Here is a 26815-nt window from a genome sequence, read left to right as displayed (position 1 = left end):
GGAGGAGGAGGAGGAGGAGGAGGCGGAGGAGAAGAAGGAGCGAGCCCGGCACAGACTCACAGGCGAGCTGGAATTCCAGGCGCATTGCGTCTGCGTCCTTCAAGCAGGGCATGTTTCGTGTTAGATTAGATATGTAGAAAGTTTATCTCGTCAACGGTATGGGATTCTCATGACACTTCAAATGTTGCTTTGCTCAAAGGGCTCGAGAAGTTTGAGCAAGCTCAACTTTCGGGGTTCTGGTTGCAGGGTCTCCTGAACACGAAGGGGACATCCCCATTTATGTTATGTCTGTTTGACAAATTTATCGTGGATAACGGTGGATGTGGTAGAGTCTTCGACAATCCATGATTTTGTCTGTATTTCAGTCCATCTAGCAAGATATCCATGTCTTGGAAATCTGGATTTGAATTCCTTGAACATTCGATCGGTCTGGTGATATTACAATATCCAACTCAGATTCCTGGCAGTCCCCCATTCGCCAACATTTGGGTTTCAGGAGATGCCTCTTGACATGGTTCTTCCTATAAGTGTCTCTTCCGCTTCAGTACATCGGCCTGCACGTCCAGGTAATCTGTTGAAACTTTTCTTCCGATATTCTGTACAGGGTTTCTTTTATGAATCACCGTATCTCGGTCAACGCGTCCATGATCCGGTCCAGTCGCCAGCCTTGGGCAAGATATACCCCTGTTCACACGCGAGCGCAGGTCGTTTTTGTCCACGGTATTGTTGTTCGTCCATCGTCAGTGATGACCCCCTAAAACTCACCGAAAGCGGAAAGGGCAAACATAAGTCCGAAACTGATTTTAAACGCCAGATTATCATTGATTGCACTGCGCAGGTCAATGTTCTTGAAGTAGCGCTGTAAGCGCTCCACTGGTATGATATTATATCCTCTTCGTGCGGCAAGTTGCGAGACGACAATGCCCAGTCCGATCAGTAATGTCAAGCTTGTGGAAAAAGCCGACACCACCAGTCCTGCGGCCAGCCCTAGTATGGAACCCAAACTTATTTGCTTGACAGCAGCGGGATTGATTGTCTTTCCATCTTTTGTGAGGGGAACCTTCGGTCCGCGGGAATTTGAGGAGGTGCTGCTAAACTCAGCGGTACCCGCGGGAGGTGGTGAGTAGGGTGAAGAGTCGAGCCTAATGATGGACGAAGATTGGATGAAAGGCAGGGAGGCCGTGAGTCCGAATGCAACAAGAACAGGTCGCTTGATAGCAGGCCGTGCTAGAGGAGCAGATATCGATTTCAAGGCCGAAGGAAAGGAGAGGGAGGGTCGTATTACGGTTCGCAGTAGCATCGTGCTTGGTTGAGTCCAAACTAAAGATCTCGACAACGGAAACGGGGAGCAAGACCCTGAGGGGTAGGAGGAGATGCTGACTACTTGGGGCAAAGACGTGTAAGCAGAGAGGGTAAATGTAACTGCTATGATGTGGGAACGAGCTGAACAACCAACAGACGAAATCGATGTGCGGAGAGTTGAGGATGGAAGTGAGTGAGGAGTGACTTGGGGTGAGTAAGAAGCCGTGGAAGCGTTTCCAGCACCCTGGGAAGTCCATGATGTCATTGGCCGCAGGTACGGGAGACTTGCGGTTGGGTACCGAGTACAGAGTCACGAGCCACCAAAGAAGAGACACCAAAGCTGCCTGCGCCCGCCACCTCCATCATCCCCAACTCACCAAGTTCCGCACTATCCTCATGTCACTCATCAGTCACATCTCCCGGCCTGATTACGGGAGTCTTTACAAGCACCGGGAGGTCTAGTTTGTTTGGGGCAATTTCTTCGCCCAACCATGGACACGCTCGCCTTTTCCCGAGCCAGCGACTGAATCCCCATCCCGGCTGCCGGAGTCTAGAGCCATGGATCCTTCAGGATCCCAGTCCCTTGACATGTTCCGAAGGCACGAATGCCAGCAAACTCTTTGCCGAACTTTATGGAGGGAGTGGACCGACATCATGTTGGCTTCTTACGGCATCCCAGTTCGTTACCCATCCCGCAGGGTCAGATGGGTGGAGTCTGGGGAAAGGGGGTATTTCCGGAATCCTGACTATATATGGTGAAGACACGACATTGAGGGAGGTCACATATCCTTCTCACACTGAGTCTTCTCATCTCATCAGTAGACTTAAAGCCAGCCCTCAGACTCAGACACAGACACTAATATGTCAGGCTCAGTGACTACCAACGGCATGCCCGAGATCACTTCGAAGGTGGTGGAAACACCACTCCTCATCATTGGTGCGGGGCCAGCCGGTGGCTCATTGGCGTGCTTCCTTTCCCATCCGCCCTATTCAATGACTGGTATTATGATTGCTGCTGCAGCGACAACCTCACAGACACCGAGGGCGCACATTACGAATCCAGCCGCTTTCGAATGTCTCCGGGATATCGACCTAGAACAAACTTGCCTGTCCCAAGCAGTGGAGGGCGACTGTATGGTTCACACCCGCTGGTGTCATGATATGACTGGTGAAGAGTATGCTCGAATTTATTCGTGGGGCAATGACCCGAAAAGACATGGAGAATACGAAGCAGCCACTCCTTGCCATCACGTCGACTTGCCTCAAACGATTTTTGAGCCTATTTTGGTTCAGCGAGCATCGGCTCAAGGCTGGGATGTCAGGTTTCGGACCAGCTTCGTCAGTTACGAGAAAGAACAAGACGGAAAAATCCTGAGTCGAGTACGAGATGACTTGACTGGCGCCGAATACTACATCCGCTCTCAGTATCTGTTTGGGTGTGATGGAGCACGGAGCCAAGTCCTGCGACAGGCCAAGATCCCGTTGATCAGAAAGCCAGGCCAAGGATTGGCTTTGAATGTCTTGGTCAAAGTGGATCTCAGTGATTACGTCGAGGCCAGGAAGGGAAACCTACACTGGGTATTTCAACCCGAAAAAGAGTACCCAGACTTCGCTTGGAGCGGGTTGATCAGGATGGTCAAACCCTGGAATGAGTAAGCAAGACCCTCATTTCTTGCGTCGTACAGCAGCTACTAACCAAGGCTCCCAGATGGATGTTCATTCTCTTCCCCAAACCTGGGACAGAGTGGAAAGAGCCAACCCGGGAGCAATACCTCCAAAGATGCAAAGATATCGTTGGCCGAGATGACATTCCCTTGGAAATCCTTGATATCTCCAAATGGAACATCAATGAGATCGTGGCAGAGTACTACTCCGAAGGAAACATCTTCTGCCTCGGAGACGCCGTGCACAGGCACCCTCCCTTCAACGGTCTAGGCTCCAACACCTGCGTACAGGATGCTTTCAATTTGGCATGGAAGATTAAATACGTCACCCAGGGCCTTGCGTCTCCCTCTATTCTCGAGACATTTAGTCACGAACGGCAACCCGTTGGCTTGGGTGTAATTACCCGAGCGAATCAGGGTATCCGGGATCACGTTCCTGTCTGGAAAGAGATGGGTCTGATGGAAGAAACACCCGAGAAGAGAATGGAAATCCTCAACAGTCTCAAAACAGCAACACCTGAGGCCCGGGAACGGCGAAAGCGAGTCAACGCCGCAATCGAGTGGACGAGTCAAGAATTCCATGGTATCGGTGTGGAGATGAATCACCGCTACGAATCGACAGCCGTGTACCTTGACGATGAGATCAAGGCCGGTACTCCCAAGCCTGAATGGCCCGAAGATGCTGTTCTACATCACAAAGTCAGCACTTACCCCGGTCATCGGCTGCCTCATGCATGGCTGAATCGAACCCTACCCGTCAAAGATCACACCTCGACAATTGACTTGGCTGGGAAAGGGCAATTCTGTCTACTTACCGGTATTGGAGGCGAGAAGTGGGTCGAGGCTGCCGAGAAAGTTGGCACGGAGCTTGGTGTGCAGATCAATGCCCACACGATCGGATGGGGACAGGAATGGGTCGATGTATATCGGGATTGGTGAGTCTTCCCACACGCGTGACAAAGCTTCCATGACTGACTTGTATTGCCAACAGGGAGCGCAAGAGAGAGATCGAGGAAGATGGATGTATTCTTGTCAGACCCGATCGGTTCGTTGCATGGCGATCAACAGGCCTTCGAGATGACTGTACCGAGAAGTTGAGCGAAGTCATGAAGAGAGTCCTCGGACGGTCATAGCCATGATCCGTTCGATTCATTCCTGTGTTTAGGGTCCCGGTCTTTGAAAGAGGCGTGTTGAGCAGATTTCGGGAAATGCATTGAGATGTTATATGTTTCGGACTGCATAATCTGCGTCGCATGACTTGTATAAATTGTCAAATTGAGCAGGTTTTCTCTGGAGAGATCCATTTCAAACGGTTCAGCGCTACGAAGCAGTGAAGTACAATAAAGTCCGCCTGTAGATCGGTGTAGGGAGAGCGAAGCTACAAATCCTCAGGAGTCCTGTGGCCATTTCTCGCAAAGTTCTTAGCCTTGTCCATCTCATTGACATTGATACTTCTACACAGCCCTCATCCGTCTTCCTTTGCCTTGTAGGGAGGAGTACCCACCAAATTTCACAGACCCACCGGTTCAAAAATCACATTATATGAATCAAACCGTCCGAAATTGAGTCAGGAATTCGCACAGAGAATATTCCCAACAACAGGGTTCACTGCCCTCCTCTGAGGTCACATCCAGATGTGACCTCGAGGTTAACAGATCGCAAGATTGGTTCAATGGTAGAATTCATCGTTGCCATCGATGAGACCCGTGTTCGATTCACGGATCTTGCAAGCCTTTTGTTTTTTTGTTGTGTTTTTGAGATTGATGTTGATACATTTTTGGAGGTATGAATTGCGAGTGTTCAAGAATGGAGAATATGTAGCTAGTTAAGACGACCGGTTAATTCTCAGGCCGTGTGTGTATCAGAGGGGAAACCTCCCAGAGCTCGCGACAGGTAACCCATCTAATCTAGGCTGCTTTGGTAGGAATCAGTTGACCAGCTAGGGTGGAATGTCTGCGTGGAACTGGAGGATGATGTGTGCGTGTGTGCATGCGGGCAAAAAAATCTTTGTTAGGTGCATCCGCAAATTCCACTTTGGCTGGATCCACCACATGTAGCAGCCAGTACGGTGCGCCGTGTTAGATGCTTCATCAGCTGACAGAGCGGATCCAGATGAGAAGAGAGAGAAACACTCTGTTTGGGCTCAAGAATCTATCAACGCCTCAAAAGAGGTAGAGACACATCGTCACCTTCAACTTCGCAAGATAAGCGCCCGCTGCGGCCGAGGTTGATATGCGAACGGCAAAGGTAGGAGAGGGGGATTTCCGAGAGCTAACCTCTTTTGGGATGGCATGTAATCAAGGGGGTTATACCGAAACACTCAGACATCTTAAACCTCTACTTGGTCCATTCGTATGAGGTATACTTGGTATTCCCGGTATTCCTCCTCCCAACACCGCCCGGTATAAAGCCCGAAGGTCAATCAATCATAAGAATTGCCCCGGTTTGCGGCTCGAAACTCTGCCAGCACCAGCATTTTTCCTCTCTCAGCCTAGGCGAACCTTTCTCCACAACCTCATACACTCGAGCATGTCCGATCCCACCTTTCCCATGACTGCGTTGTTCGAAGCCATGGCGTCCGCAATGACTGCGACAAGGGCAACTGCGAAGCAAAACGCCACTTTATCCTGGTCTCTCTCCAGCATATGGTACTGTTGTTTCTTCATTCCTCCAGCTGTGGCCCAGGCCATCCATTCGTCCAGGATCCCGATGATTCTCATTGCTTCGCCCTGGTCCTCTTCCGTCTGGCCTTCCTCGTTCTGCTTTTTACTTGGATCCTGTAAATCCACAATCATCAAATAACAAACGGCCTCGGCCAGGTCGTTCACGGTCCATTCTCTCCCTACTTCCCCCTTCTCTATCAACCAAGTCAGGCATGCTTCACTGACGCGCTTGATGTCCATCCTCGGACTTGCGATCGCATCCACAATCCTCCTTTCCTCCCTCTCCTTTTTCACGGCAAAGGAGTTCATCATGTCATTGTGCCGCTGCTGTCTCTCATTCGCCTCTCTGTTCATCTTGTGAATCCGAGCTTGTTCGACTGGCATGGTTGCCTCCAGTCTCTCTGCAGCCATACGAGCTTGAAGCCAGTGTTGGTGTTGCCGTGCCAAAACCAACCCGTCGTTGACATTGTCCTTTTGAGACGTCCATTGCGGCGCGTCGCTTTCGGCCAGAAGGCCGAGCAGGACCATCACACCGCATGGAATCGTTTCTTTACGAACAAAGGTCTTGATCTCCGTGGGAGTTTCGAACGCCCAGAGCCCGCCACTGGTGGTGTTTTTGTGTGCGAGTAAAGCTGATGCCGCGCAGGTAAACCATAGCCCTGCGGAGGATTGTTCGTAGTTTCGGAAAGGTGTGCACACGAAGCCCGTTTCGACGTTCTTGCGTTCCCAGAGGAGTTTTTGGATGCGATTATCTTCGGTGTGGAACCGGAAGCTGCTGCTGTCCATGCTGTATTTGTTTGCCGACTTCAGGCCCTCAATCCGTGCCGGTAAGTCTTTCTCGTTCTCTTTGTGTTTCTCATTAGCTTCAAGCAGGGCGGGTTGAGTCAGTCGACCCCAACCTGGAGGAAGGCTTTCTGCTCCTCTCAAGACTCTGCTGGACGTCGTTTCTTCTCGAGTCCATCGTATTGTCAGACTCAATATCCCGTCACTATCATCGGGCATGCTTGTTCGCAACACCCAGTCAACGCCTCTTCCTCTTTTTCTAGTGCTCTCATCACTATCGTTATCATTTTCAGGTTTCTTCAGCAAAACCGTCCCGCTCGGGGTCCACAAACCGCCGCTCCTCAGTTTCTCCCACCCCATCCCTTCTGGAACAGCACCCCAATCCAGCAAAAATATCACTAGCTCCTCAAAGCTTACCTCCGCGGGCGGTTCCCTCAATTCGTCCTCATATTGGATCCTGTACAACTTTTTACCAACAATGAGCTTTTTCCAGTGGAAACCTCGCCAGCTGCCACCCCGCAAAAAGCCACGCACACGTCCTTCCTCGATCATGGACAGAGTGCTTTCTGCACGGTCCAGTGTCAGCAGATGGTGATGTTCTTCTGATGCTTCTCTTCCTTCTGCCGTGGTGTTCCAATAATCGTCATGTCCGCGTTCAAGAGGGGCAATGGTATATCGAGGCAATTCGACTTCGATCAGGCTGGTCATTGGAGAGCTGCGGATGGTAAAGCCATCGTGTGGGCGTGTCGTGCTAACAGGTCTGTGACCGTGGTCGACAAGGGCGGCGCGTATCCGGCGCTGTGTAAGGATGGCAAGCATGAATGTGTACAGGATGGGCAGAACACCTAAGACGGCGAGCGGCACGCCAATGTACGTTATTATGTCTGAAGCATTCGCCATGGCGTGGTCTTCGCGTATGGCTTCGCCTCGAGAGGCTAGTTATTGGGTTCCTCGCTCGAAAGAGAGTCAGGGAGGCCTCCAGTCGCCTCTCATAGAATATTCGGAGAGCAGCAAGCCAGGCTGCATCGCAGGGTCAGTCGTCGGCAGATGGCCGCTGCTGCGCATGTTTTAGTACCGTCGAGTTGACGACAGAGGGCTGCGCAGTCTAGAGAACGGAACGAGGGTCAGCCAGAAGAGGTAAGCTATGATCAAATCGGACGGCAGAGGGGCGCAACGGGGGCCATGAGCAGAGAAAAAGGGGCAAGCCAGGGTATAGGGATGTTTCAGCCTTGTCAGCCTCGCCAGTATCGGGATCGTAGCCAATCAAGCGTCACTACAAGTAGCGAGAAGCTTGTGGTCTGCTAATTCGTACAGGGGTAGGTGGTCATGGCCTCACAATATTATGTAAAGGTACCAGGTACTACTACCTCGTAAAGATATCCCGACCACATTGCGTTGGTCTCGCTGCACCAACAGCCCAAAGGTTAGATACATGATAAGGCGCAGCTGACATCATGCTCGATGTCACGTGTCTGCGGTGAAAAGTAGCTCCAGTTCCGCCCAGAAGTTATCGAGTGAGGACAAAGAACAGCAATAGCAAATGGTGATAGAGTGCTGCAACTCGCGGTCTGCGTGTGTGAATGAAGAATTTGTTCCATCAGTACGATGTTCGATGCTAGCTGCAAAATTCTTTGCTGCACCTATTTCGTCACCCGCCGCAGAATTTTTGCACCGGCCAGATAAATTTTTTGCTGGGTTCGCGATTGGTCGAATGAGAGCCTCCGCCTGCGGCGCCTGCGGTGAAATCTTTGCCCTGTCCTGTCCGACCCAGTCCAATCGATCTCCTCCACCAATCTCTTCCTGCTCCATCTCCACAGAACCTACGTCTTTTCTCTTTTCGTCTGCGAAGAAAGAATTTTGTGCAAAACGACCTTGCAGAGAAACTAAGACTTGCCTTCGTAAGGCTCTGATACTTTCTGCATCCATTTTGCCTGCACGAAACCCGCCATCGCGTTCATGTGCTTCCCCAGCATCTTCACCTCTCAAGTAAGTTGTTTTTCTCTTTCCTGAAGCCCGTCCCCGCCAGCCCACTGATAAGCACCTCATTTCCTTGTGTCACTACAATACCAACGTCATTTGCAATCTGTTGCTAACATATCGACTTGTAGGATTACATTAGTGGTAAATACCGACCTCCCCTTTACACTTCTTGACATCTCTGACCCCGACGGTAGATCATTTGTGGAAGGCCCAGGCAAACTAGCGGTCAGGAAGAAAGGAAAAAAAGATATACGAGTCATAATATTGCAAGATGTTTTCAAAAGCTTTGAAACAGTCGACTTTATTGCCCAAAGCGGCCAACATCTTCTCGGGAGCCTCTGCCCTACGAGCTCGATCGCTGGCGACTGTGGCGGACAACACCACTCGACAACAGCAGTTCAAAAGCACCACCCCGACTCGAGAAAGGGCGACATTTACCATCCGTAACGGACCGATCTTCGACGGCGTATCCTTTGGTGCTCGGAGCAACGTCTCGGGAGAGGCCGTGTTTACTACCTCGCTTGTGGGATATCCTGAGTCACTCACCGATCCCTCATACCGTGGCCAGATTCTGGTCTTTACTCAACCCCTGATCGGTAACTATGGTGTTCCCTCCAACGCTCGAGACGAGCATGGCCTTTTGAAATACTTTGAGAGCCCGAACATTCAAGCAGTGGGCGTGGTGGTTGCGGACGTGGCAGAGAAATATTCCCACTGGACTGCTGTGGAGAGTCTGAGCGAGTGGTGTGCAAGGGAAGGCGTTCCAGCCATCAGTGGTGTTGACACCCGGGCCATTGTGACCTTTTTGCGAGAGCAAGGTTCCAGCCTGGCTAGAATCACCATCGGAGAAGAATACGACGCAGATCAGGACGAAGCCTTTATTGATCCGGAGCAGATCAACCTTGTGCGAAAGGTCAGCACCAAAGCTCCCTTTCATGTCAGCGCTGCGTCTCCTAATGCCCACATCGCCGTGATCGATTGTGGTGTCAAGGAGAATATTCTTCGCAGCCTCGTCAGCCGAGGTGCCAGTGCCACTGTCTTCCCATTCGACTATCCGATCCACAAGGTTGCTCATCACTTCGATGGCGTTTTTATCTCCAACGGCCCTGGTGATCCAACCCACTGCCAAGATACTGTCTACCATCTGCGGAAGTTGATGGACTCGTCTCAAATTCCCATCTTTGGAATCTGTTTGGGCCACCAGCTCCTTGCTTTGGCCGCTGGAGCCAGGACCGTCAAACTCAAGTATGGCAATCGAGCACACAATATCCCAGCTCTCGATCTTACGACCGGGAAATGCCACATCACCAGCCAGAATCATGGATATGCGGTGGATGCAGCAACCCTGCCAAAAGGCTGGAAGCCTTACTTCCTCAATCTGAACGACAACTCTAACGAAGGTAAGCTGTCGTTCTGGTTAGTGACGGGTTTCAAGTTCTGACAATGCCATACAGGTCTTATCCACGAATCTCGACCCATTTTCTCGACGCAGTTCCATCCGGAAGCCAAGGGTGGTCCGCTTGACTCGTCATACTTGTTCGACATGTACCTGGACAATGTACAGAAATACAAGGAGAGCCAGGCGGCGTCTCAGCCTTACCGAGACAGCAAACCAAGTCCTCTCCTGGTCGATCTCCTGGCGAAGGAGCGAGTGGGTGTCGACTTGACCCAAGGCATTCAGAACATGATGGCCTCGACGACGCAGGAACCTGAGCGCGTATACGCAGCTGGCGCAGCATAACGAACCAATCAATCGAATGTGGAAACCACGGATATTTGGCGCACCTTGGGGAATCGAATAACTTTTTTGTTTGAGAAATAGCAAGTTTCAGAAATTGACTATTTGATTGTTGTACTCGAATTACAACGTGAACTCCTGACTACACCGTACTCCTCGCTACTGCTGCTTCATTGTGACCCCCAACGTTGAACCTTTCAAAAGGAAAAAGAAAAGCGCCAGTGTGCCCATATACATGACAAGTCAAAAAAGTACCGAAGAGAAGAAACCAAGGTTGAAATCTCATGTTGGATCCCCATATTACCAGACTCCTCTCCCCTGTCATTCACTCACTCCCCGAGTCGCAACCAACGCCCCATGCATGCTATCAAATCCAGAACTGGGGTCCAGGTGTCTCACGGCAGTGCATCGGGAGAAGAGGAACCCTCAGAGATCTGTCTGAGCAAGTCGGAGTCGTACTGGGGCTGGATCATGGGCCGTTCGTTGGAGCGCTTCCGGCGGATCTTGGGCAGGCGGTAGAAACCGAAACCGTAGGTGTTTGCGCCGGTGCCGTAGCCCCGCGTGACTTGGGAGATGTCGAGCATGCTCTTGATCCAGGCCATGTAGTCCGGGTTGTCCTCGAGGGCTTTGCTCGCGAGGCCCAGCGGGAACAGCCAGAACAGGGCCGAGTCGCGCCCGCTCTTGGCGGCGAGGAGCTGGAACTCGAACGCGCGACAGATCTCGACGGCCGGCTCGACCAGCGAGTCGACGTCGCCGGGTAGGAAGAGGGCGGACGGGCTCGAGAGGCGGACGTCCGCCGGCGAGTCTGATTCCGGGGGTTTTAGCGTCCACAGCAGGCCCAGCAGGAAGAGGAGGATGGCGTTGTAGAGCGCCAGCTCCGTGGCCTTTGTGAAGGAGGAGAAGACCAGCACTTTGCGGATGGGGCGCGGCTGGGCGAGGATTTGGTCGGCCATGGGCAGCGTCTCCGGGTCCACCTCCCACGCGACCGTCGGGTTCATCTCTTCCCACTGCCACCGCCAGTTGTGGGCTTTGGCGATCTGGTACTCAATCCGCTGGATGAGTTCGAGCCGAAACTGTTCCGACGATGCCTGTTCGAGCTGCGCCTGGTCCTGCAGGAACCCGGGGATGTGGACCAGGATGTCGACGAGGCGATTCTGTGGGGTTTTGTTGTATTCGCCGCACGTCGCCCACGGTTCGCTCAGCCATTCCGGCTGCTCTAGAAAAGTTCGCGTCCTGGTGATCAGCGACACGGTAACCTGCGGCGGCGAAGAAGGTACATCAGCGTTCACGGAGCTCAACATCCGGCGTGAGGGGAGGCTCTCAAGTTCGCTTACCAGCGTGGCCCGACATGATTCAAATGCGAGCCTCAACGCGCCGGTCGCAAACCTCTCTGGGCCGCAGATTTGGATGAGGTTCAGCAGTCCTTGAATGTGAAACGCAGAGGCCTGAGGGTCTGGGGTGCTCGACTGTTTTATATTTTGTTTGGTAAGCCTGCGGAGGCACCCCTGGTAAGCGAGGGTTGCAGCTAACTCACGGAGTGCATGAGAAGGATCATGATAGGTACGATCAGATTCTCACTACCCGGCGCCCCCACATTCGACAGTCGAGATGATAGGGCCCGAACTGTCTTGTCGTAATGTATGGCGCCGTTTACTTCTATCTCGGCTTGCCGATGGTGCCTCCCGAAGATGCTGAGAGAGAACGCTCGACAGGCCTCCAGTGACAGGGCGTCAAGCTTTCCCTCAGCAGACATCTGGAGCCACGGCGAACCATAGCTGCTCCACACGAAATTGTCAAAGAGATAGGAGAACTGGATATTGTCTCTGAAGGCCACGAAGCTCAGCTCCTTGGGTATGGCACTCGAGCTCGGCGGGCTGTCATTGGACCTGAGTACAAGATCCTCGGGCACACCTCCAGCCGTCAAGGGGGGATCTTTGCTGGTCTTTGTGGACGGTGACATGGCTGGTTCCGCCTGATCTGCAAACGTGTGGAAACGCATCTCCAGCTTTCTCTCATAGCCAGCGCATGCGTATCCTGCCTTTTCGCATCGCTTACAGGTCGGACGGGCTTCATCTGGAACGCCACGAGAGTCAGCTATTGGTCTAGAAGACGAATCCCCTGAGACACCACCACAGATGGTTCACGTACCGCACTTGACCCTTCTTTTCAAACACGTATGACAACCCTTACTGCGTCCGGGAACACCAACCATGTTGTTGAAGAAAAAGTCGACACTATCTGCATCTCGTCCATTGATGCCCCAAACGGGAGGACCATACTTTATATCAGACCCGATGGATAATGTATCCCTGCGAGGATTTGTGGGTTCCCGTCACGGCCACCACTGGGACATGCTCATGCCCATTTCAGCGGGTTCCACATGGACAAACGGTAGACATATTGACGCAGGGACGATCATTCGCAGGCTCGGAGGGAACGGGGGATCTCAGCCCCAACTGGCAGCTCCAGTGCCCAAAGAAACGGTGGCATAGGTTTGAGACGTTTGAAATCGCCGGCCGGGGATTTCCATTTCTTCGTCGACTGCAGACGAGGCCCTAAGGCCAGAAACAGGACCAATGTTAGCGTGCGCCATACCTGATCAAGGTCGTGCTTGGGGCGTTGTGGCTGACTCCAAGTGGGCCAGGGGTCATAGGCAATTGCGTCAGTATTTTGAAAAGCACACCCTAGGGATCATTTACGAGTTTAGCGACGATGGTCGGGAGCAGGATGGGACGCTACGAGAGGTTGAACAGGTCCATGGGCTGCTGACTTGGATCTTTGTTGCTGTCCGTCTCATGCTTCCTAATGGGGAAAGGCGCAGTTCTTGGCAATCACGGGGCTGAGTCGGGCGGCTTTGTCTTTCTTTCTCAAATATTACCATGGACTACCTACTACTAGGCACCAACGCACCCAGGTACACAAACAGCAGCCAACCAAACACCCACCAAGCCACCGAGCCATCCCTATACTAGCCTGTATTATTTGATATACAGCTTTCAGCCTCGGGAGCAAAGCTGGACTCCCCGTCCCCATCACATGGTTCAAATCACTCCAGCTTCGCGTTCAAGCTTCTGACAAATTTCTTAGGCAAGCTGTGACGCTACACAGCATTATTCTCGCTGGCTACGATACACAATTCCCCTTCTAGCCCCCACTGCGTGAAGCCGCCCTGTGCGCTCTAAGCGAGACAACCACGCCTCAGAGTTCCCCGACGGCGCAGTCATTGGCGGGTTGTCGCTGAATAATAAAAACTCACAGAGGCCCATGGCTCCACAATTATACGAGGCTTCAAGGACTCAAAAGGTGCAAAATACTCGATACAATTCCTCCTCATCATTGCCAAGGAGCTTTTATGCTCGCTATCTGCGCTCCCTAGACTCCCGATGAATTTTGTTCGGCCGACCCGATTACAAGGATGGGGGTGCGTTACCTACACTTTCCCTATCAGGCAAGACCAGCGATACCAGATTCGGTGAATGGTCCAACGCGTGTGCATAGCTGCAGGTTTGGTCGCATTCATCACATTATCTAATACAGGCTTCGAACCCCTCAAGCTTCACACATAAGCAATTATGCTGTCTTCGCTAGACTCGCGGACACTTGGACTCGGAGGTGCGAAGTTCCAGGTAGGCTTCGACTTGTGTGCAATGGTCCATTGGCGATGGTCAAATAGGGACCGTTGGACCTTGCGATTGCATGCACCAATCCATTTCGGACGTTACCACACAAAAATGGTTTCCATCTGCCGTGCCGACCTTTCCATTTCACATATCCTATCTCCTTACGCTCTCAGCACTAACTAGACTGGGGAATTATGGGCGTTGCGCTTGAGTGACGGACTGGAAGACCAAGGTTATAACGCGACCTATCGTTCGTCGTGCCTTTGACGTCTGCTGTTATCGCGAAAGGGTCTATGTACAGGGGCAACATTGAAGCGATCAACATTGCATACAGGTTTCTTTGATGGAATAAGGGACAAAAGAGAGCCTTTTCCATTGCTCTATACAATCCGACAGCTCTGCTCGGTCCGAGAGCGTATCTTTGCTGCGAAAGTGTCAAGGATTATACTCGTCTATAGGAACTGGGTTTAGTAAGCCGACGAATATATTGTATTTGAATCACAGAACAGAGAAATGTGTCCTTGCGTCTCGGGATCTCGGTCCTGCTTTGTCAACCGCGCAAGGTGGAAAGTCACGTCCCCTTTCGCAATACCACGCAGCCGTCACTCTTCATAGGCAGGAGTTGCGCATTGTATCGCCGTCGTGTGTCGCTGTCGTAGAGAACAGTGTTTGACAACTAGTCCCATCAAGACTGGAGCACGATATTCGTTTCCCTACCTTTGGACAGTAACGGTCTTGGTTCCCCTGCGAGTTGACTCTGAACCCGATCCACAGAAGAGTAAAATATAGGCAGAACAAGCTGATCTGGCCGTAGTATGCACGGCCACCATTGCAGTCTATACGTCAATTTCGATGTGATGGGTGAAAGTCGCGCCCAAAGAGCATACCACGTGCCAGAAGCCAGGCTTCTTCCTCGAACGTGCCACCGAGACTGGGTGCCTCGGTCCTGGAACATGCCGAGGACGCTCATCAGAATGCCATGTCTTTCTCGATAACTGTCCTGCTATGCTATATTGTCTCGGATCAAATTCAACGTCTTTTGTCAGGAGTTCTGTCCACTGCACCAACTCAGGCTCAGTTAGACTAGCGGCGGGTATGCCAGAGTCCAACGCCTGGAGTTGTCAGAACTCTTGGTCGCAGACACGTGTGGACGTTGATAACGCGTCGCTCAGTAGGGAGTCACGTCTGTGAGAAGTCTTCGAGAAGTCTTTCGAAGAAGCAGGGTCAGGTAGGTACCCACCGGGTCTTTGGGTGTCGAGTGTGCGCATTGCCTTCCGGGTAATGAGCCCACGTGTTCTCAACTTTACGGATCGAGATACTGCATTACCTGCTTGCTGCTTACCCATTCATGATGGCCAGTTGGCCTCGTCGACGGAGACTTTCAACGTTTTGATCACTGGGTTGACAGTGACGGGGGAGGTGCGCAGAGATTCATGGATTGGTCCGCCCACCGCAGCATCTGGCAGCATTTTAACAATCTTAACAGCGTTTCGAATCCACCCTTTCCAGACTTCTCTGTCGATTTTGACCGTTGTGATCCGATCAGCCAGTCAAGTCCTGCTTCAGTGGTGGTGGATTCATGTTGTCGGTCAATACTTTAGGTACCAAACTGCTGGTTTTTGTCGCGAAAGCCCATCAAGTCATTGCACCTCAGCTCTCATAAATGCTCACAGTATTCTCGATACTGACAACCACTCAGAATGGCAACTTGCCCCTTTTCAATGCGGTGTCTACCAGCAAGTAGTCTTGTCTTGTGTTGCGGTTGACTCTGGGATATCTGACTGGAGAATGTCTCTCTCAAACATCACGTTAAGTCACTCAGGAAAAGGAGAAGTCAGTGGAGAGGCCGATCGTGTCTCCATGCTGGCAAGCTAATGGGTAGGATTGTATCGACACAACCCAGAGAAGATTTGATTAAAAAATCCGAAAGTTTGTCGCTCGTACTTGTGGAGTAAGGAGAATCTCCGTCCCAAATGAGATAGAAGATGGAGGTTCTGGATGGCTGTAAATGGCAATACTCCTGTGCATTGGAACTTTAACAGATCTTACTCCGTTTGAGTCAGTGCAAGCTTGATGCGTTGCAATCGGTGGAGCCAGGAGCCGTCGAAAGGGTGACTGGTGTCAAGACCATTTTGTCCAAATCTAGTTCGTCCTCGCAGGGGAAACTGGTGCAACCGGCAAAGACAGAATCACGCGCTGATCGTTTTCAATGAATGCACAGATGGCTTTCGGCTGTCGGGTGAGCCTTGGTGAACGTGTACGTCTAAGAAGCGAGAGACCATATCTAGTCTCGCGTGAACTCGATATCAGGCAGATGGAGCCCTATCAAGCACCAATGCAGCAGAAGATACTCAGTTTGTCGGAACTGCAACCGAAGAGGTTCAGGAGGTATCGATAGTGGTGCACGAAGCGTTCGTGGTGGATAACAGCCCCTCGTCCAATGTGGTCGGCGAGGTCCCCGCAACCTGGGACCGAAGCTGTGCTTAGGGTAGCAACGAAAGGAAATGATCATCGTCGGTTGAAGACCCTGATTCGCAAAAATGCCATGCGCAACTCGTGCAGCATAAATCTCCTGGTGCCGCTTGGGGATGTGCCGAACTTGCACCCCTCAAGGCTACACGGAAGGACTTGCCGGTGGGGTCTGTCAACAGCAAGATTTTCCCAAGAAAACTTACCCCTACCCGGAGACCCTGGTTGCACATGCGGGGGTTTATGGTTTTGCGACATATCATTTCTTGCCCTGGTTGCGACAATCCTCGTTGGAGCGCATCGTGGTGACTTTAGGGGGGTGTTGAAATGGTAGTTCAGATATGCAGGGCTCGATCGGCGGACGTTGTTCAGGGTCTCTGTACATCAACGTTGCTGTCGATGGAGATGGTGAGAACCAGTAATCAGGACATCTGACTCGAGACTTGGCAAACAATGATACCCCTCTTCCATATAGCATTCTCCAGGCGCCATTCACTCAAGATGGCGATGCTTCCTCGGTCTGGGGTTCAGGGAGGTTTCTTCCGGACAGGCAAGACGGCGGTCTGAGAAAGCGGACAAGCGCACTCAACCCCCAGATACAAGAGCGAGACGAGACGCTTGATCTGCTGAATGACAACATAAATTGTTCGATGGCTTAAGCCCTTAGCTTCAAGTGGAAAGAAGGAAGGCGCTAGTCCACTGCCATTGTGCCGTACCGGGGTTGTGATCAGTCGAACTTAGCTCGCAATCGCCAGCTAAGATTGTGTCGTTTAGGTGCTTCTGTGTACAAAGACTGGCTGAGACAAAATCTGAGTTCCATGGCCACCTGGCGCCACTGCAAATAAGGACAACCGAGCAACGAAAGTATGATATCCACATTAGGGGCGGAAATGACGAGGTCCGAGCCTGACTCCGAAGGTCGGTCGTGCGGGTGATGCCTCCAGCAGCCGTAGAATTGAGCCAGGCAGCAAATCGCCCACTGTACAACTGGAGGGCGAGCTTCCAGAGGAATACGCGCGCTGTCGTAGATTGATGTTATTTGCGCGACGCTTCGACACCATGATCCTGGTGATGTGCGCCTCTAGACACCGAGAAGTCGACTTGCCTCGCGACTGTCGTTGATGTTTTGAGAGGTGGGGAAGAGAACCTAGCCATGTCCTGACTAGGAGATGATCGTCGGTAGCCCAAGATAGGTTTTCTTAGCACAAGAGCGCTCTCTGGTTCGCCCACGCGCACATCCGGCACGAAGGCCCGAGGATCGAAAGGTCCGTGCAGTTGCGAAAGCCATGAGATCCAGAGACAGGGTATTGAAAACACCTGGCCAGCAAGGCTTGGGGGGAACCAATCTTACTCCCAGGGGCAACGTCATCCTGCGAAGGAGCAGGCCCTTGCATCGAATATTGTTCCGCAATCTGTCTGTCGTGTACGGCTGCGAGCACCTAGTTTTCCTCCAGCATCACTGTCTATGCAGCTCTCTGAACTTTGTTTGTTTAACTCAAGGAGGAGGAACTAGGCTGAGCGCTCCCAGCTCAGGCTAAGGGGGCAGTGATTGAGGACTTTGGGGTCATTGGACACTAATCCTAGGCCTACACGGGGTGGCAAGATGGTTAGCAAAGTCAACCCAAGATGGCAGTTCCCAGATGAGCCGGTGGCTGCTCTCAGAAGTTAAGGCCGCCTGCAAGGAGTCCGAATTACGTACAGGTGATTGGCACAAACCTCCTCAACATGTGAGACGGGCTGAACGGGATGGGAGGAATGGGAGGATAAGGACCGCAGGATGAAGGTTTTGGAAACTGCTGCCGCAGGGAAGTGAAAAGGCACGGACAATGGGTATCTCAATGCAGCAAGGGGGGGCGGCAGAGAGCTGCTGAATGTAGTCATTGACTTTTGGGTTGGGGAGAAGAGGTGGATGAGAAAGGAATCAGACTTTGTCGTGTGTCGGCTCCCCGCCTTTGAACATTTCCAGCTTTTTTCCAGCTTTCACACCTTTGTAGGCCTTGCACCATTCCACATTGGATTGTTTGTGGATGGAAGTGGATGATGCGGACAGCCATTGTTGGGCTGAGTTTGCTGTGTTTGTGGAGTTTGTGCTTGACAGATGGCGCTAGTGAAGTTGGTGGCACTAGGGTAGCTAGGGGGCCACTAGGGGTTTACGAGTCCAATTAGACATACTCATCCTTGCCCATCGCCGACTAACCACCCAATAATATCAACCCCGTCGCCCCCCCAAGATGCACGTCAATGCTGCTGCCCCATGCGAGCCACTTGACTCCGTACACCGAGATCCATCCCTTGCGTGCTTGTCGCAGCCACCATTTCGGATCCTTGTTGCCGGCATTTATTCGCCTCTATCGATTGGTTGCTGAGCATGCATCTCTACTTGTGGTCGCCACTCTCTGCTGCATTCGGTATTGCGATGGCTTGGATGCAGAGACTCCCTCGCCCACAAAGGGATTCGAGATACGGGACATGGCTTTTGCCTCAATCCATGCCAGCCGCAAACATCTCAAATCATGCCTTTCGGACTCCATCGCTCACCCTGAGCGTTGACAAACGTGGTCCATTTATACTCGTTGCGACCCTGGAATGTTCCCCTCTGTTCGTCCACCCGTCACGCACGCCCTTGAAATGAGGTGCATTGACCTAGCTACTAATTTACCTGTCCTCAACCTTACGTGTTTGTCAACAAACTTGACTTGGATCTTTCTATTTACCTGAACCCCTTCAAGATCAGCACGTCCTGGATACCTCGGTATCCATTGGATCACTCGCTGCCCATGTTGCAGGCAAGGCTAGACATTCTCTACATGCGAGACACCGAGGCGACCATGGAAACATCGGAACCAATCATGGCGCTGCCGCCGATTGATGGCCCGGTCGGCGTGCCTCTGCTTGCTAGAGATACGACTCCCAGACTCTCACAGATGTCTCAAATCACCCTCGAGAGCTCCCAACCGGAATGGCATAACTACGGCGAGCCGTGCCCCAGCCCTAATATTCCAACGGGCTGTGATCCCAAGTCCAGAGCACACATGCCTCAGTTCCGGCAATCCAGAAGATGGGCCAAAATGTATGCCTGGTCGCGCGCAGAAATGGAGGCAGCTCCAAGTTCTCTTGACCACCAAAACCGCTCTCCAGCTAGGAATCGTTGTTCTTCGGTTGCCGTCAGCAATCAACATGTCGGACGCCCACTCTCTTTACAGCCACATTATGGTCTACCTAGAGCGATGGCCAAGAGTCTTGGACGTCCAAAAGCCCGCCGCAATATCAGCGATGCCAGCGCGGCTTCTCCTCATGGCGGCCTCTGCGTGCAAAGTGCCGCGTATTACTGGCGATGCGTCAAGCCTCTCATCAGCAAGGTACCTCGCGCAGGCTCTAACGTGTGGCCGAGCAGACGCACCGGAACTCGAAAAGCGACGACGAGACGCCAGGATGCTGCGGGCCGGCGCCCCTCAGCTCTAGTGTTCGTGCCCACTCATTCGAGGCGCGCAAGCACTCTGGAAGGCGATAGTCACCCAACCTGTTGCGAACCAAGCACGACTCTCACCAACGGGGTCCTTGGATCATGCCTTATGGAACATGGTGGGTGTACCGGGCTTGCAAGCTCGTCGTCGATGCCCTCACTTCGTGGTCCAGTCATCAACGACAGATTTTCAAACCAAAGCAGAACTGTATTGAAAAACGTCAAAGTCGATAACGATCGCTCGCTGCCGACCACCTCGACGGTGCCTTCTGTCGTCATGCGATCAACAACAACAAGTAAACACATGTCCCACGATTTCGCTCCAATATCCGAGAAGCCTGTCCGCAGACTCGTACCCTCGGAATATGCCTTCAAACCACTGCCACCGTCCCCAAAAGAATCGACAATTTCTCTTCTGGACGACAAAGCCACCCCGGCCGTCTCAGCTCTCCCCCCTCAGCGTCGGGAATTAGCAGCTCAAGCTTCAAAAAACACTCTCAGCAGTCTTGACACCGTTCTTCACAATGCGCAGAACGAGTCGCGGTCAGTGGTTTTATCTTCAGGCCAATCTCGTCAGATGAATTCGCGACTCCTGTCCCATGGCTCCACTCCCAACTTGAAGCCCAGGCCTACACATACAGGGCCTGTAGTTCGTCTCTCTTCTGCTCGTTCAGCCAAAAGCGCCAATACTCTGGCAGGAATAGAAGCCCAAGTCCAAAAGATGGCGCACTACACCATCGATGTGGAAATCAAGCGAAATGGATCCGTGGATTCTGACAGTCGGTACAGCGGACCTCCTCCCACCATACCACTGCCCGCGTTGCCGCCTGAAGCACACGATGCAAAACTTGGTGTCGCCAAACCCTCCCAAGACTCGTCCAGGGTGGAAGGAGGTCGTGATGAGACTCTGCAAATTTGTCTTCACCTCGAGCACCGTTCCATTCAAAGCACTCGAGCCGACAAAGTCCGAGAACGGAGGATGCGCGATCTTGCCAAGTCACGCAGTCCTAGGAGCAAGCTTGACACTGTCGGAAAGCATCAAACTTGCGAGAAACCCTCCGTCTCTAAAACACCACAAGCTCTCACATACCAGGCCGATGAACTCGATCGATTCCCAGCCGTCCCCGAGTCGCGACCAACAAGTGTTTCGACTGCGTCCTGCTATAGTCGCCAGCACAGCCCGGAAATGAGAATTCGTCAACCAGGTCGCTTGTCCAAAGCCAAATCAAGCGAAAGGCAACGGAACATGCCTCAGAAACTCAGTCAGAGTAATATCTTCGTCGTCGTCGATACTGACCCTGTCACCGCGCGTTTTCGCGCCGGCGCTGTAAGCCCAAGATTCAGCATTGCAGGCAGCGCCACTGGACCAACAAGTCCGAAGACTACACGAACCCCTTCAAAACTCAGAGAGGTCATGGCCAATAGGCTGAGTCTTTGCGAGAGTCCAAGACGAGGTGCTGTTCTCGGCAGCCCAATGGAAAGCCCGAGACGCAAAGCTGCAGGAACTAGCCCGTCAGGGGAGCAAGCTCTCAAACTCCGTCGCTCACGTTCCTACTCGAGCGGCCAAAGCATGTCCCCTGGAAGAATCGACAGCCCAACTCCGAGCAGTTCTAGTGAAGACCAATGGCTGACGCCCGGGGAGAAACTCTCGCCAGTTAAGCCAAGCAGCCAACAGAGGAAGCGTCGACGATGGAATAGCGGTGACATTAATCTTGTCAAACAGCTGCACCAAGACCTGCACGACTACTATGTGACAATCTTAGAGCAAGAAGAGAAAATCAAGGTGCAAGCCAGTCAAATACAGACCATCATGAATATGTTTGCACCAACGAAACACACTCACGGCCGGCAAGACTCTCTATCTCTTCAGGACTCCCCTGGTCGGGACACCCATTCGGGCCACAGACAGATCAGAAAGTGTCGAAGCGCACTCGCTGAGAGGCGGCCGCCGAGCTCCGGTTCTCGCTCTCGCTTTCCGCTAGATCGTATCAACGAACGGACCCTCAACATCCAAAGCCACAAAGTAGTGGACAAAAGCGATGCAGCGAGCACGGCCCCTTCCTCGGATACCATGTCGCTAGCATCGCTCAGAGCTAGTGCTTCTGACACGTCTCTGACAGAGCAGGAAAGACTTACAGCGCCCAGTCGCAAAGGAAGTTCTGACGTGGAGAACTGGGGTTGGATATAAATTATACGCAACGATATTGATGGACATTTACGAGGATATGTGTATTTATGGGGGCAAATTTGAAGTCAAATCTTGGTCGAACAGGAAAGGTTCTCGAGGCAAAGGGGGCCTCTAACTGGCAGTTGTTAGGTTAAGCAACACTTTAATGATGAAAAGTAATTCCGAACAAGAGGACAAGAAATCACGAACTGAGCCACCTCCATCCACGGTCTCCATCCGCAAAACAGCGACATCGATCCATCAAACGCGCCTTCACATTTGTCGTAGAAGATTCTGGTCGAAAAGATATATATCAGTCACGTGTCAGGCTGACGCCAAGCACTACAAGGCTGTGGCGACAGTCATGACTCGAGCCTGAAAACTGAATAAACATCATCTTCAAAAGTTCAGTTATCCTCTGACAACGAAGAAGAGAAATATAGCGCTTTGTCATTCCGGTACAGATCAGAAGCAGAATACATCAAGAAACATGTCCACCAGCGCCAACGACACCCACAACGACACCCACAACGACACCCACAAACCACTAACATCCCTCCCGTTCCCTCCCATCACCCCATCTCACATCCTAAACTGCTCTTTCCACTCATGGTATCCCCGTTGCCGTTCTCTAACACCCAAATCCCGTCTTATCCCTCTCTCTCAGCCATTTCTGGACTATCTACGCGCCGATGGCATAATCCTACCACCTGAGCGCGGGCCCAGCGATGCTGACAGTGGATTTGAAGACGGTTTCCAAAACGACGACGAAGATGAGAACGAAGATCCTTCGGAACAATGGGCCGATATACATTCCAAGATCCGTTCTACGATCTCCGAACTAGGAGGCAAAGTGATGCCCAAGCTCAACTGGTCAGCCCCCAAGGACGCCACCTGGATTGCGACCACAAATGACATGGAATGTCGAACTCCAAATGACGTATATCTGCTACTGAAGTCAAGCGACTTCGTCACGCATGACTTGGAGCACGCTTTTGACGGATGCACCATCGCAGAGAATACGAATAGCGCCGATCGAACCGAAGGTGATTGTGGAAATGCCTCTGGCGATAGCAAGGAGAAAGCATTTCCCCAAGTGCCCTACCATCTTGTACTGCGGAAAGCATTCAATCTGAATCCCTCGCTGGAATTTCGCTGTTTCATCCGAGAAGGCAGACTCATTGCGATAAGTCAGCGAGAGATGAACCACTTTGATTTCCTCTTCGATCTGCGAGATTCTTTCAAAAAGTTGATCCAAGAATTTTTAGAGCAACATTTGCTACCTGGTAGCGGAGGAAAGGCCTTTTCAGACGAGAACTTCGTGGTGGACGTTTACATTCCACCACCACACGACCGTGTGTGGCTGATCGACATAAACCCTTGGGCACCACGAACGGACCCATTACTATTCTCGTGGCTGGAGTTGCTGCAACTGCCGATCCCAGAAGCGTCAGGGCCAAAATCGAAAATAAGAGAAGGACTAGATTGCGCAGATCGAGAAGGGGACGAGGACTCTGAGGACGAAGAAGAGGACGAAGTGATCTTTGACCCCGAATTTCGACTTGTGAAACGCGACGATCCAGAGGCGTATCAATTCTCAGCGACAAAGTACTCGGCTCATAAACTACCTAAGGAAGTCGTCGACGCGAGCATGACGCCAGGAGATATGAAGAACATGATGGAGGAGTGGAGGAAAGTCATCGACAAGCAGGTCGCAGAAGACGATGACTCGGACTCGGACTCGGACTCGGAACATACTTGAGCACCATTTAAGGAAATGAAGACATCTTTGTTCTCTCAACCGTTGCAAATGGATCCATCCTTCTAAACCACGACCTACAATATCGGTTTCTTACGAGAGATATGCAACCCCCCCCCCCCCCCCCCCTCTCCTTCTTCGAATCGCTCCAGGCAATGCAGCCGAAGGTGCAATATTGAGCTTCTCTTTGGCTTGAGCAACAACAATAATACAGAAAGGCATAAGGCCAATACTCTACTCTGCGAGGATCTCGACGGAATGGCCATCTATCATCTTTTAGGCAGGTGGGGGGGACGGCTGGAGTTGATCTCTTGTTGCGAGACAGCTTTACAAGAGCGCTTTCGGCGAGATGAGCGCTCTAATCGCCACGGTTTTCGTATTTTCGACCGTCAGTCATCGTGGTTGAGAATCTTTGGCTTTATGGCCCTTACCATGGTGGAGAGACCGCGCTTGGGCACTCCGTGGACTTGCCATATCGGCTTTCCGAGCTCCAAGCTTTTCGATCTGTATTGTCGCTCTACCGACGTTTTCCCAAGGCGACCAACTTCTCGAGGTGTTTGCGCTGCCATCCAGGTACCCCCTGCAACCTTCTGCCACTGGGATCCCAGTACGCCTCTCTGAATCCCTATGGATGATGTCGGTGACGTGACGATTACCGTCCCGTGGTTGAGGGATGGATGACGAAGGATCAAGCAGAGGCAATTCATGTTGTCCGTTCTAGCCGTCAATTGGGTTCGAACTATAATGTATCTTGCCTTGCAGGAAGAAGACTATGCCAACCACCCACAATTACCCGCATACCCATGCTTCAACGTTGGTCGCCTGAAACCATGTTACCCAGCACCCTTGTCCACCAGATCCAAGGGAAAGGATTCGCGAACCCGCACCCTCTTCGTATCTGAGACTAAGCGTGACTACCAACCTTGACAGCGTTTTAGGTCGTTTGATGTCATAGTACAGATAGCGGAAGTTGAGAAAAAGATCAATGGAGTCAGCAATGAACTCAGCTGGTATGGTTGACTCGGAGTCCGGACCTCCTGGCGCCACGTAAAAGTCTCGGGCACACTCACAGCCTGCTCAAACACTGTCATCGCCGTCGTCATTGCATCCGACCATGGTTTGGGCTTGTTGCGGCGGAAGGTGAAGAAACCATGCCCTGACTTCCACCTCATAGCATCGCCGATGTATATGGATGGAGGTGGAATTAGATTTAGAGAACACTACGTGAGGAGTAAGCCTCGAGGATTATTTTGCAAGCCGGTCAAAGGCCCCTGATCATGAGAATCATTGATGATGACGACGAGGGGAAGCGAGGGACAATCAGGGCCGTTATCGATAGCCAAATGAGATTCGCGCTAACCGTATACGGGAAAACACCAACAACGCGCAGCCAGAGGTAGAGTCTGCCACCCTCAGGCTTTAACACTGTTTAGACAAGACATCTTGCCATGATAGGACACCCTCTCCTTTTATAGGTGCCGAAGCACTACAATAACAGCTAACAGCTTCATCCAATCCATACAAAGTACATCCAACAATATGCCTGGCGAGGAGACCATCTTGGAAGGACCCGTGACGCCGGCCCCAGTATTCGCCTACCGCGCCATTCGAAGCGTCTTCTTCGCCTCACCCGACTCCTCGCCCGACTCTTCGCCCGAGCATGGCGGCAAAGAAAATCTCGTGCCTTCGTACTCCTCATCGCCATCACCGAAGCCAAAGCCTCTCGCAGAGCTCCAATTGTCACCGTCACAGAAGCGAAAGAGGGGAAGCAACACCACAGGTGCGGGTAACATCCTTTCGCCTACAAAGGGCATCCTGCGGACGCCGGGACTGGCGACGCCGAGAGCAAAATATCTGAAGGACATCAATGTCAAATTCAAGAGTGTCAGCCCCGAAGGCCCCAAATCAGCCACTCTGCCCGTCTCTCCCAAGCAGCCAAAGACCAAACTGCAGCACGCGCCACCGGCCCCTCATCCCTCAAAGTCCAGCATCGAGCTGGCATCACCCACGAGGAAGAAGGCATCTTCCAAGTGGCAGGACCCACTGCAGGATGAACCATTAACGGCACGGGGCATTCCTGCAACAACCGCAACAACCACCCCAACTTCGCCATGCATACTCTCCCGAGCGGCGATCGAAGCCTACGTAACCCAAACCGAAAAGGAAATGAAGAAGTTGGTTCGCTACGGACAGAAAATGCGCGAGTACGCGCGCAAGAAGGATGCGGAAAACCAGGAATTGAAGGCCATGATTGAACAACTTCAAAGGGAGAACGGGAGGTTGAAAAGAGGCGCGGAGTCCGCGACTGATTGCCAGTTCAGCGCCAACCATCCTCCGCAGCTACAGGTACAACCGAAAGATAACGGACAGGACAGGAGGGCCAGTGTTAGGACGGTAGAGACGAGTGCGTCGCCAGCGCTCAGGCACAAACCTCGGGGCTACGTCCGGGAGGAAGTCGATAGGGTCGAAACAACAGTGCGGAGTCAGACGACAAGGGATTCAAAGGACCATAGGCACACTAGCTTGTCGAATGCTGCCACAGCAGAACAATCAGGCGGCGTCTGCGAGCCGCCAAAACCTCCCCCCAGTGGCTGGGGCACCATCGCGAGCGAGCATCCACCCACGCTCAAGCGATCAACATCAACGCCGACACCAAAACGAACAACTTCGTCCTCGGCGAGGCTGCTCGTATCCCTCCCCAGCAATTCACCTGCGTCTTCAGAGATAAAACCAGCAACAACATGCATGCGCTCCGCCTCGGCCAGCACCACCCTAGCTGCTAGACCTGCCGCCACAAGGCTCCCGCCGGAGCGCATCGCAGCAGCACGAGACCGCATCCGCCGACGCAATGAAGCAAGGAAAGCAAGTGTTCAAGTTGACGTCGCTGCCTCGACCCCGGGCAAGAAGGGCGAGGGACATGCTCCGCACAATGGCCGGGAGCTAGTCCTGGAGCAAGAGATGGGACAGCAACCGGAGGAACCGAGCGAGGTCGACTGGGCAAATCTCTGAGCCTGAATGTGTACTGTCTCGCCTACAAGCTACCCAAGTCCGCTATTCCTCCTCCTCCTCCTCCTCCTCCTCCTGATAGGTGCTGCTACCGTGCAACCAAATGTGTATGTACAATATGTATGTACGTAGATAGATAACCCATCTCTCAGGCCCTTTCGTCCCATACCAACATCGACATCGACATATTCATTTACAAGT

At 52.3% G+C, this 26815-nt stretch overlaps 8 protein-coding genes and 1 non-coding gene across 9 annotated transcripts; 6 read left to right on the top strand and 3 right to left on the bottom strand.

The window, feature by feature from the left end:
* Positions 1-754: 754 nt before the first annotated feature.
* AYO20_08801 (hypothetical protein) lies at positions 755-1300 on the bottom strand (the record flags this gene model as incomplete). The annotated part of the gene is made up of 1 exon (XM_022647076.1): positions 755-1300. The coding sequence occupies one exon, from the start codon at positions 1298-1300 to the stop codon at positions 755-757; it is 546 nt and encodes a 181-aa protein (XP_022496996.1).
* Positions 1301-2163: 863 nt separating this feature from the next.
* Positions 2164-4099, top strand: AYO20_08800 (hypothetical protein; the record flags this gene model as incomplete). Its single annotated transcript, XM_022647075.1, has 3 exons — positions 2164-2954; positions 3011-3901; positions 3958-4099. The coding sequence occupies 3 exons, from the start codon at positions 2164-2166 to the stop codon at positions 4097-4099; spliced, it is 1824 nt and encodes a 607-aa protein (XP_022496995.1).
* A 525-nt stretch (positions 4100-4624) lies between these two features.
* Positions 4625-4695, top strand: AYO20_08799. Its single transcript has one exon. It is a non-coding gene; the product is annotated as a tRNA-Gly (tRNA).
* A 757-nt stretch (positions 4696-5452) lies between these two features.
* On the bottom strand, positions 5453-7312 carry AYO20_08798 (hypothetical protein; the record flags this gene model as incomplete). Its single annotated transcript, XM_022647074.1, has 1 exon — positions 5453-7312. One exon carries the CDS (start codon positions 7310-7312, stop codon positions 5453-5455), a length of 1860 nt encoding a protein of 619 aa, XP_022496994.1.
* Positions 7313-8663: 1351 nt separating this feature from the next.
* AYO20_08797 (carbamoyl-phosphate synthase arginine-specific small chain) lies at positions 8664-10133 on the top strand (the record flags this gene model as incomplete). Its single annotated transcript, XM_022647073.1, has 2 exons — positions 8664-9792; positions 9847-10133. 2 exons carry the CDS (start codon positions 8664-8666, stop codon positions 10131-10133), a joined length of 1416 nt encoding a protein of 471 aa, XP_022496993.1.
* Positions 10134-10525: 392 nt separating this feature from the next.
* On the bottom strand, positions 10526-12090 carry AYO20_08796 (hypothetical protein; the record flags this gene model as incomplete). The annotated part of the gene is made up of 2 exons (XM_022647072.1): positions 10526-11596; positions 11665-12090. 2 exons carry the CDS (start codon positions 12088-12090, stop codon positions 10526-10528), a joined length of 1497 nt encoding a protein of 498 aa, XP_022496992.1.
* Positions 12091-19068: 6978 nt separating this feature from the next.
* Positions 19069-21870, top strand: AYO20_08795 (hypothetical protein; the record flags this gene model as incomplete). Its single annotated transcript, XM_022647071.1, has 1 exon — positions 19069-21870. The coding sequence occupies one exon, from the start codon at positions 19069-19071 to the stop codon at positions 21868-21870; it is 2802 nt and encodes a 933-aa protein (XP_022496991.1).
* A 469-nt stretch (positions 21871-22339) lies between these two features.
* Positions 22340-23611, top strand: AYO20_08794 (hypothetical protein; the record flags this gene model as incomplete). Its single annotated transcript, XM_022647070.1, has 1 exon — positions 22340-23611. The coding sequence occupies one exon, from the start codon at positions 22340-22342 to the stop codon at positions 23609-23611; it is 1272 nt and encodes a 423-aa protein (XP_022496990.1).
* Positions 23612-25147: 1536 nt separating this feature from the next.
* On the top strand, positions 25148-26617 carry AYO20_08793 (hypothetical protein; the record flags this gene model as incomplete). Its single annotated transcript, XM_022647069.1, has 1 exon — positions 25148-26617. The coding sequence occupies one exon, from the start codon at positions 25148-25150 to the stop codon at positions 26615-26617; it is 1470 nt and encodes a 489-aa protein (XP_022496989.1).
* Between the last annotated feature and the right edge of the window lie 198 nt (positions 26618-26815).

Source organism: Fonsecaea nubica, assembly GCF_001646965.1.
Source record: "Fonsecaea nubica strain CBS 269.64 chromosome Unknown Scaff73, whole genome shotgun sequence".
Lineage (NCBI taxonomy): Eukaryota > Fungi > Ascomycota > Eurotiomycetes > Chaetothyriales > Herpotrichiellaceae > Fonsecaea > Fonsecaea nubica.
The sequence above is the reverse complement of the archived record's forward strand: the minus strand, read 5'-3'. Positions and strand labels throughout refer to the sequence as shown.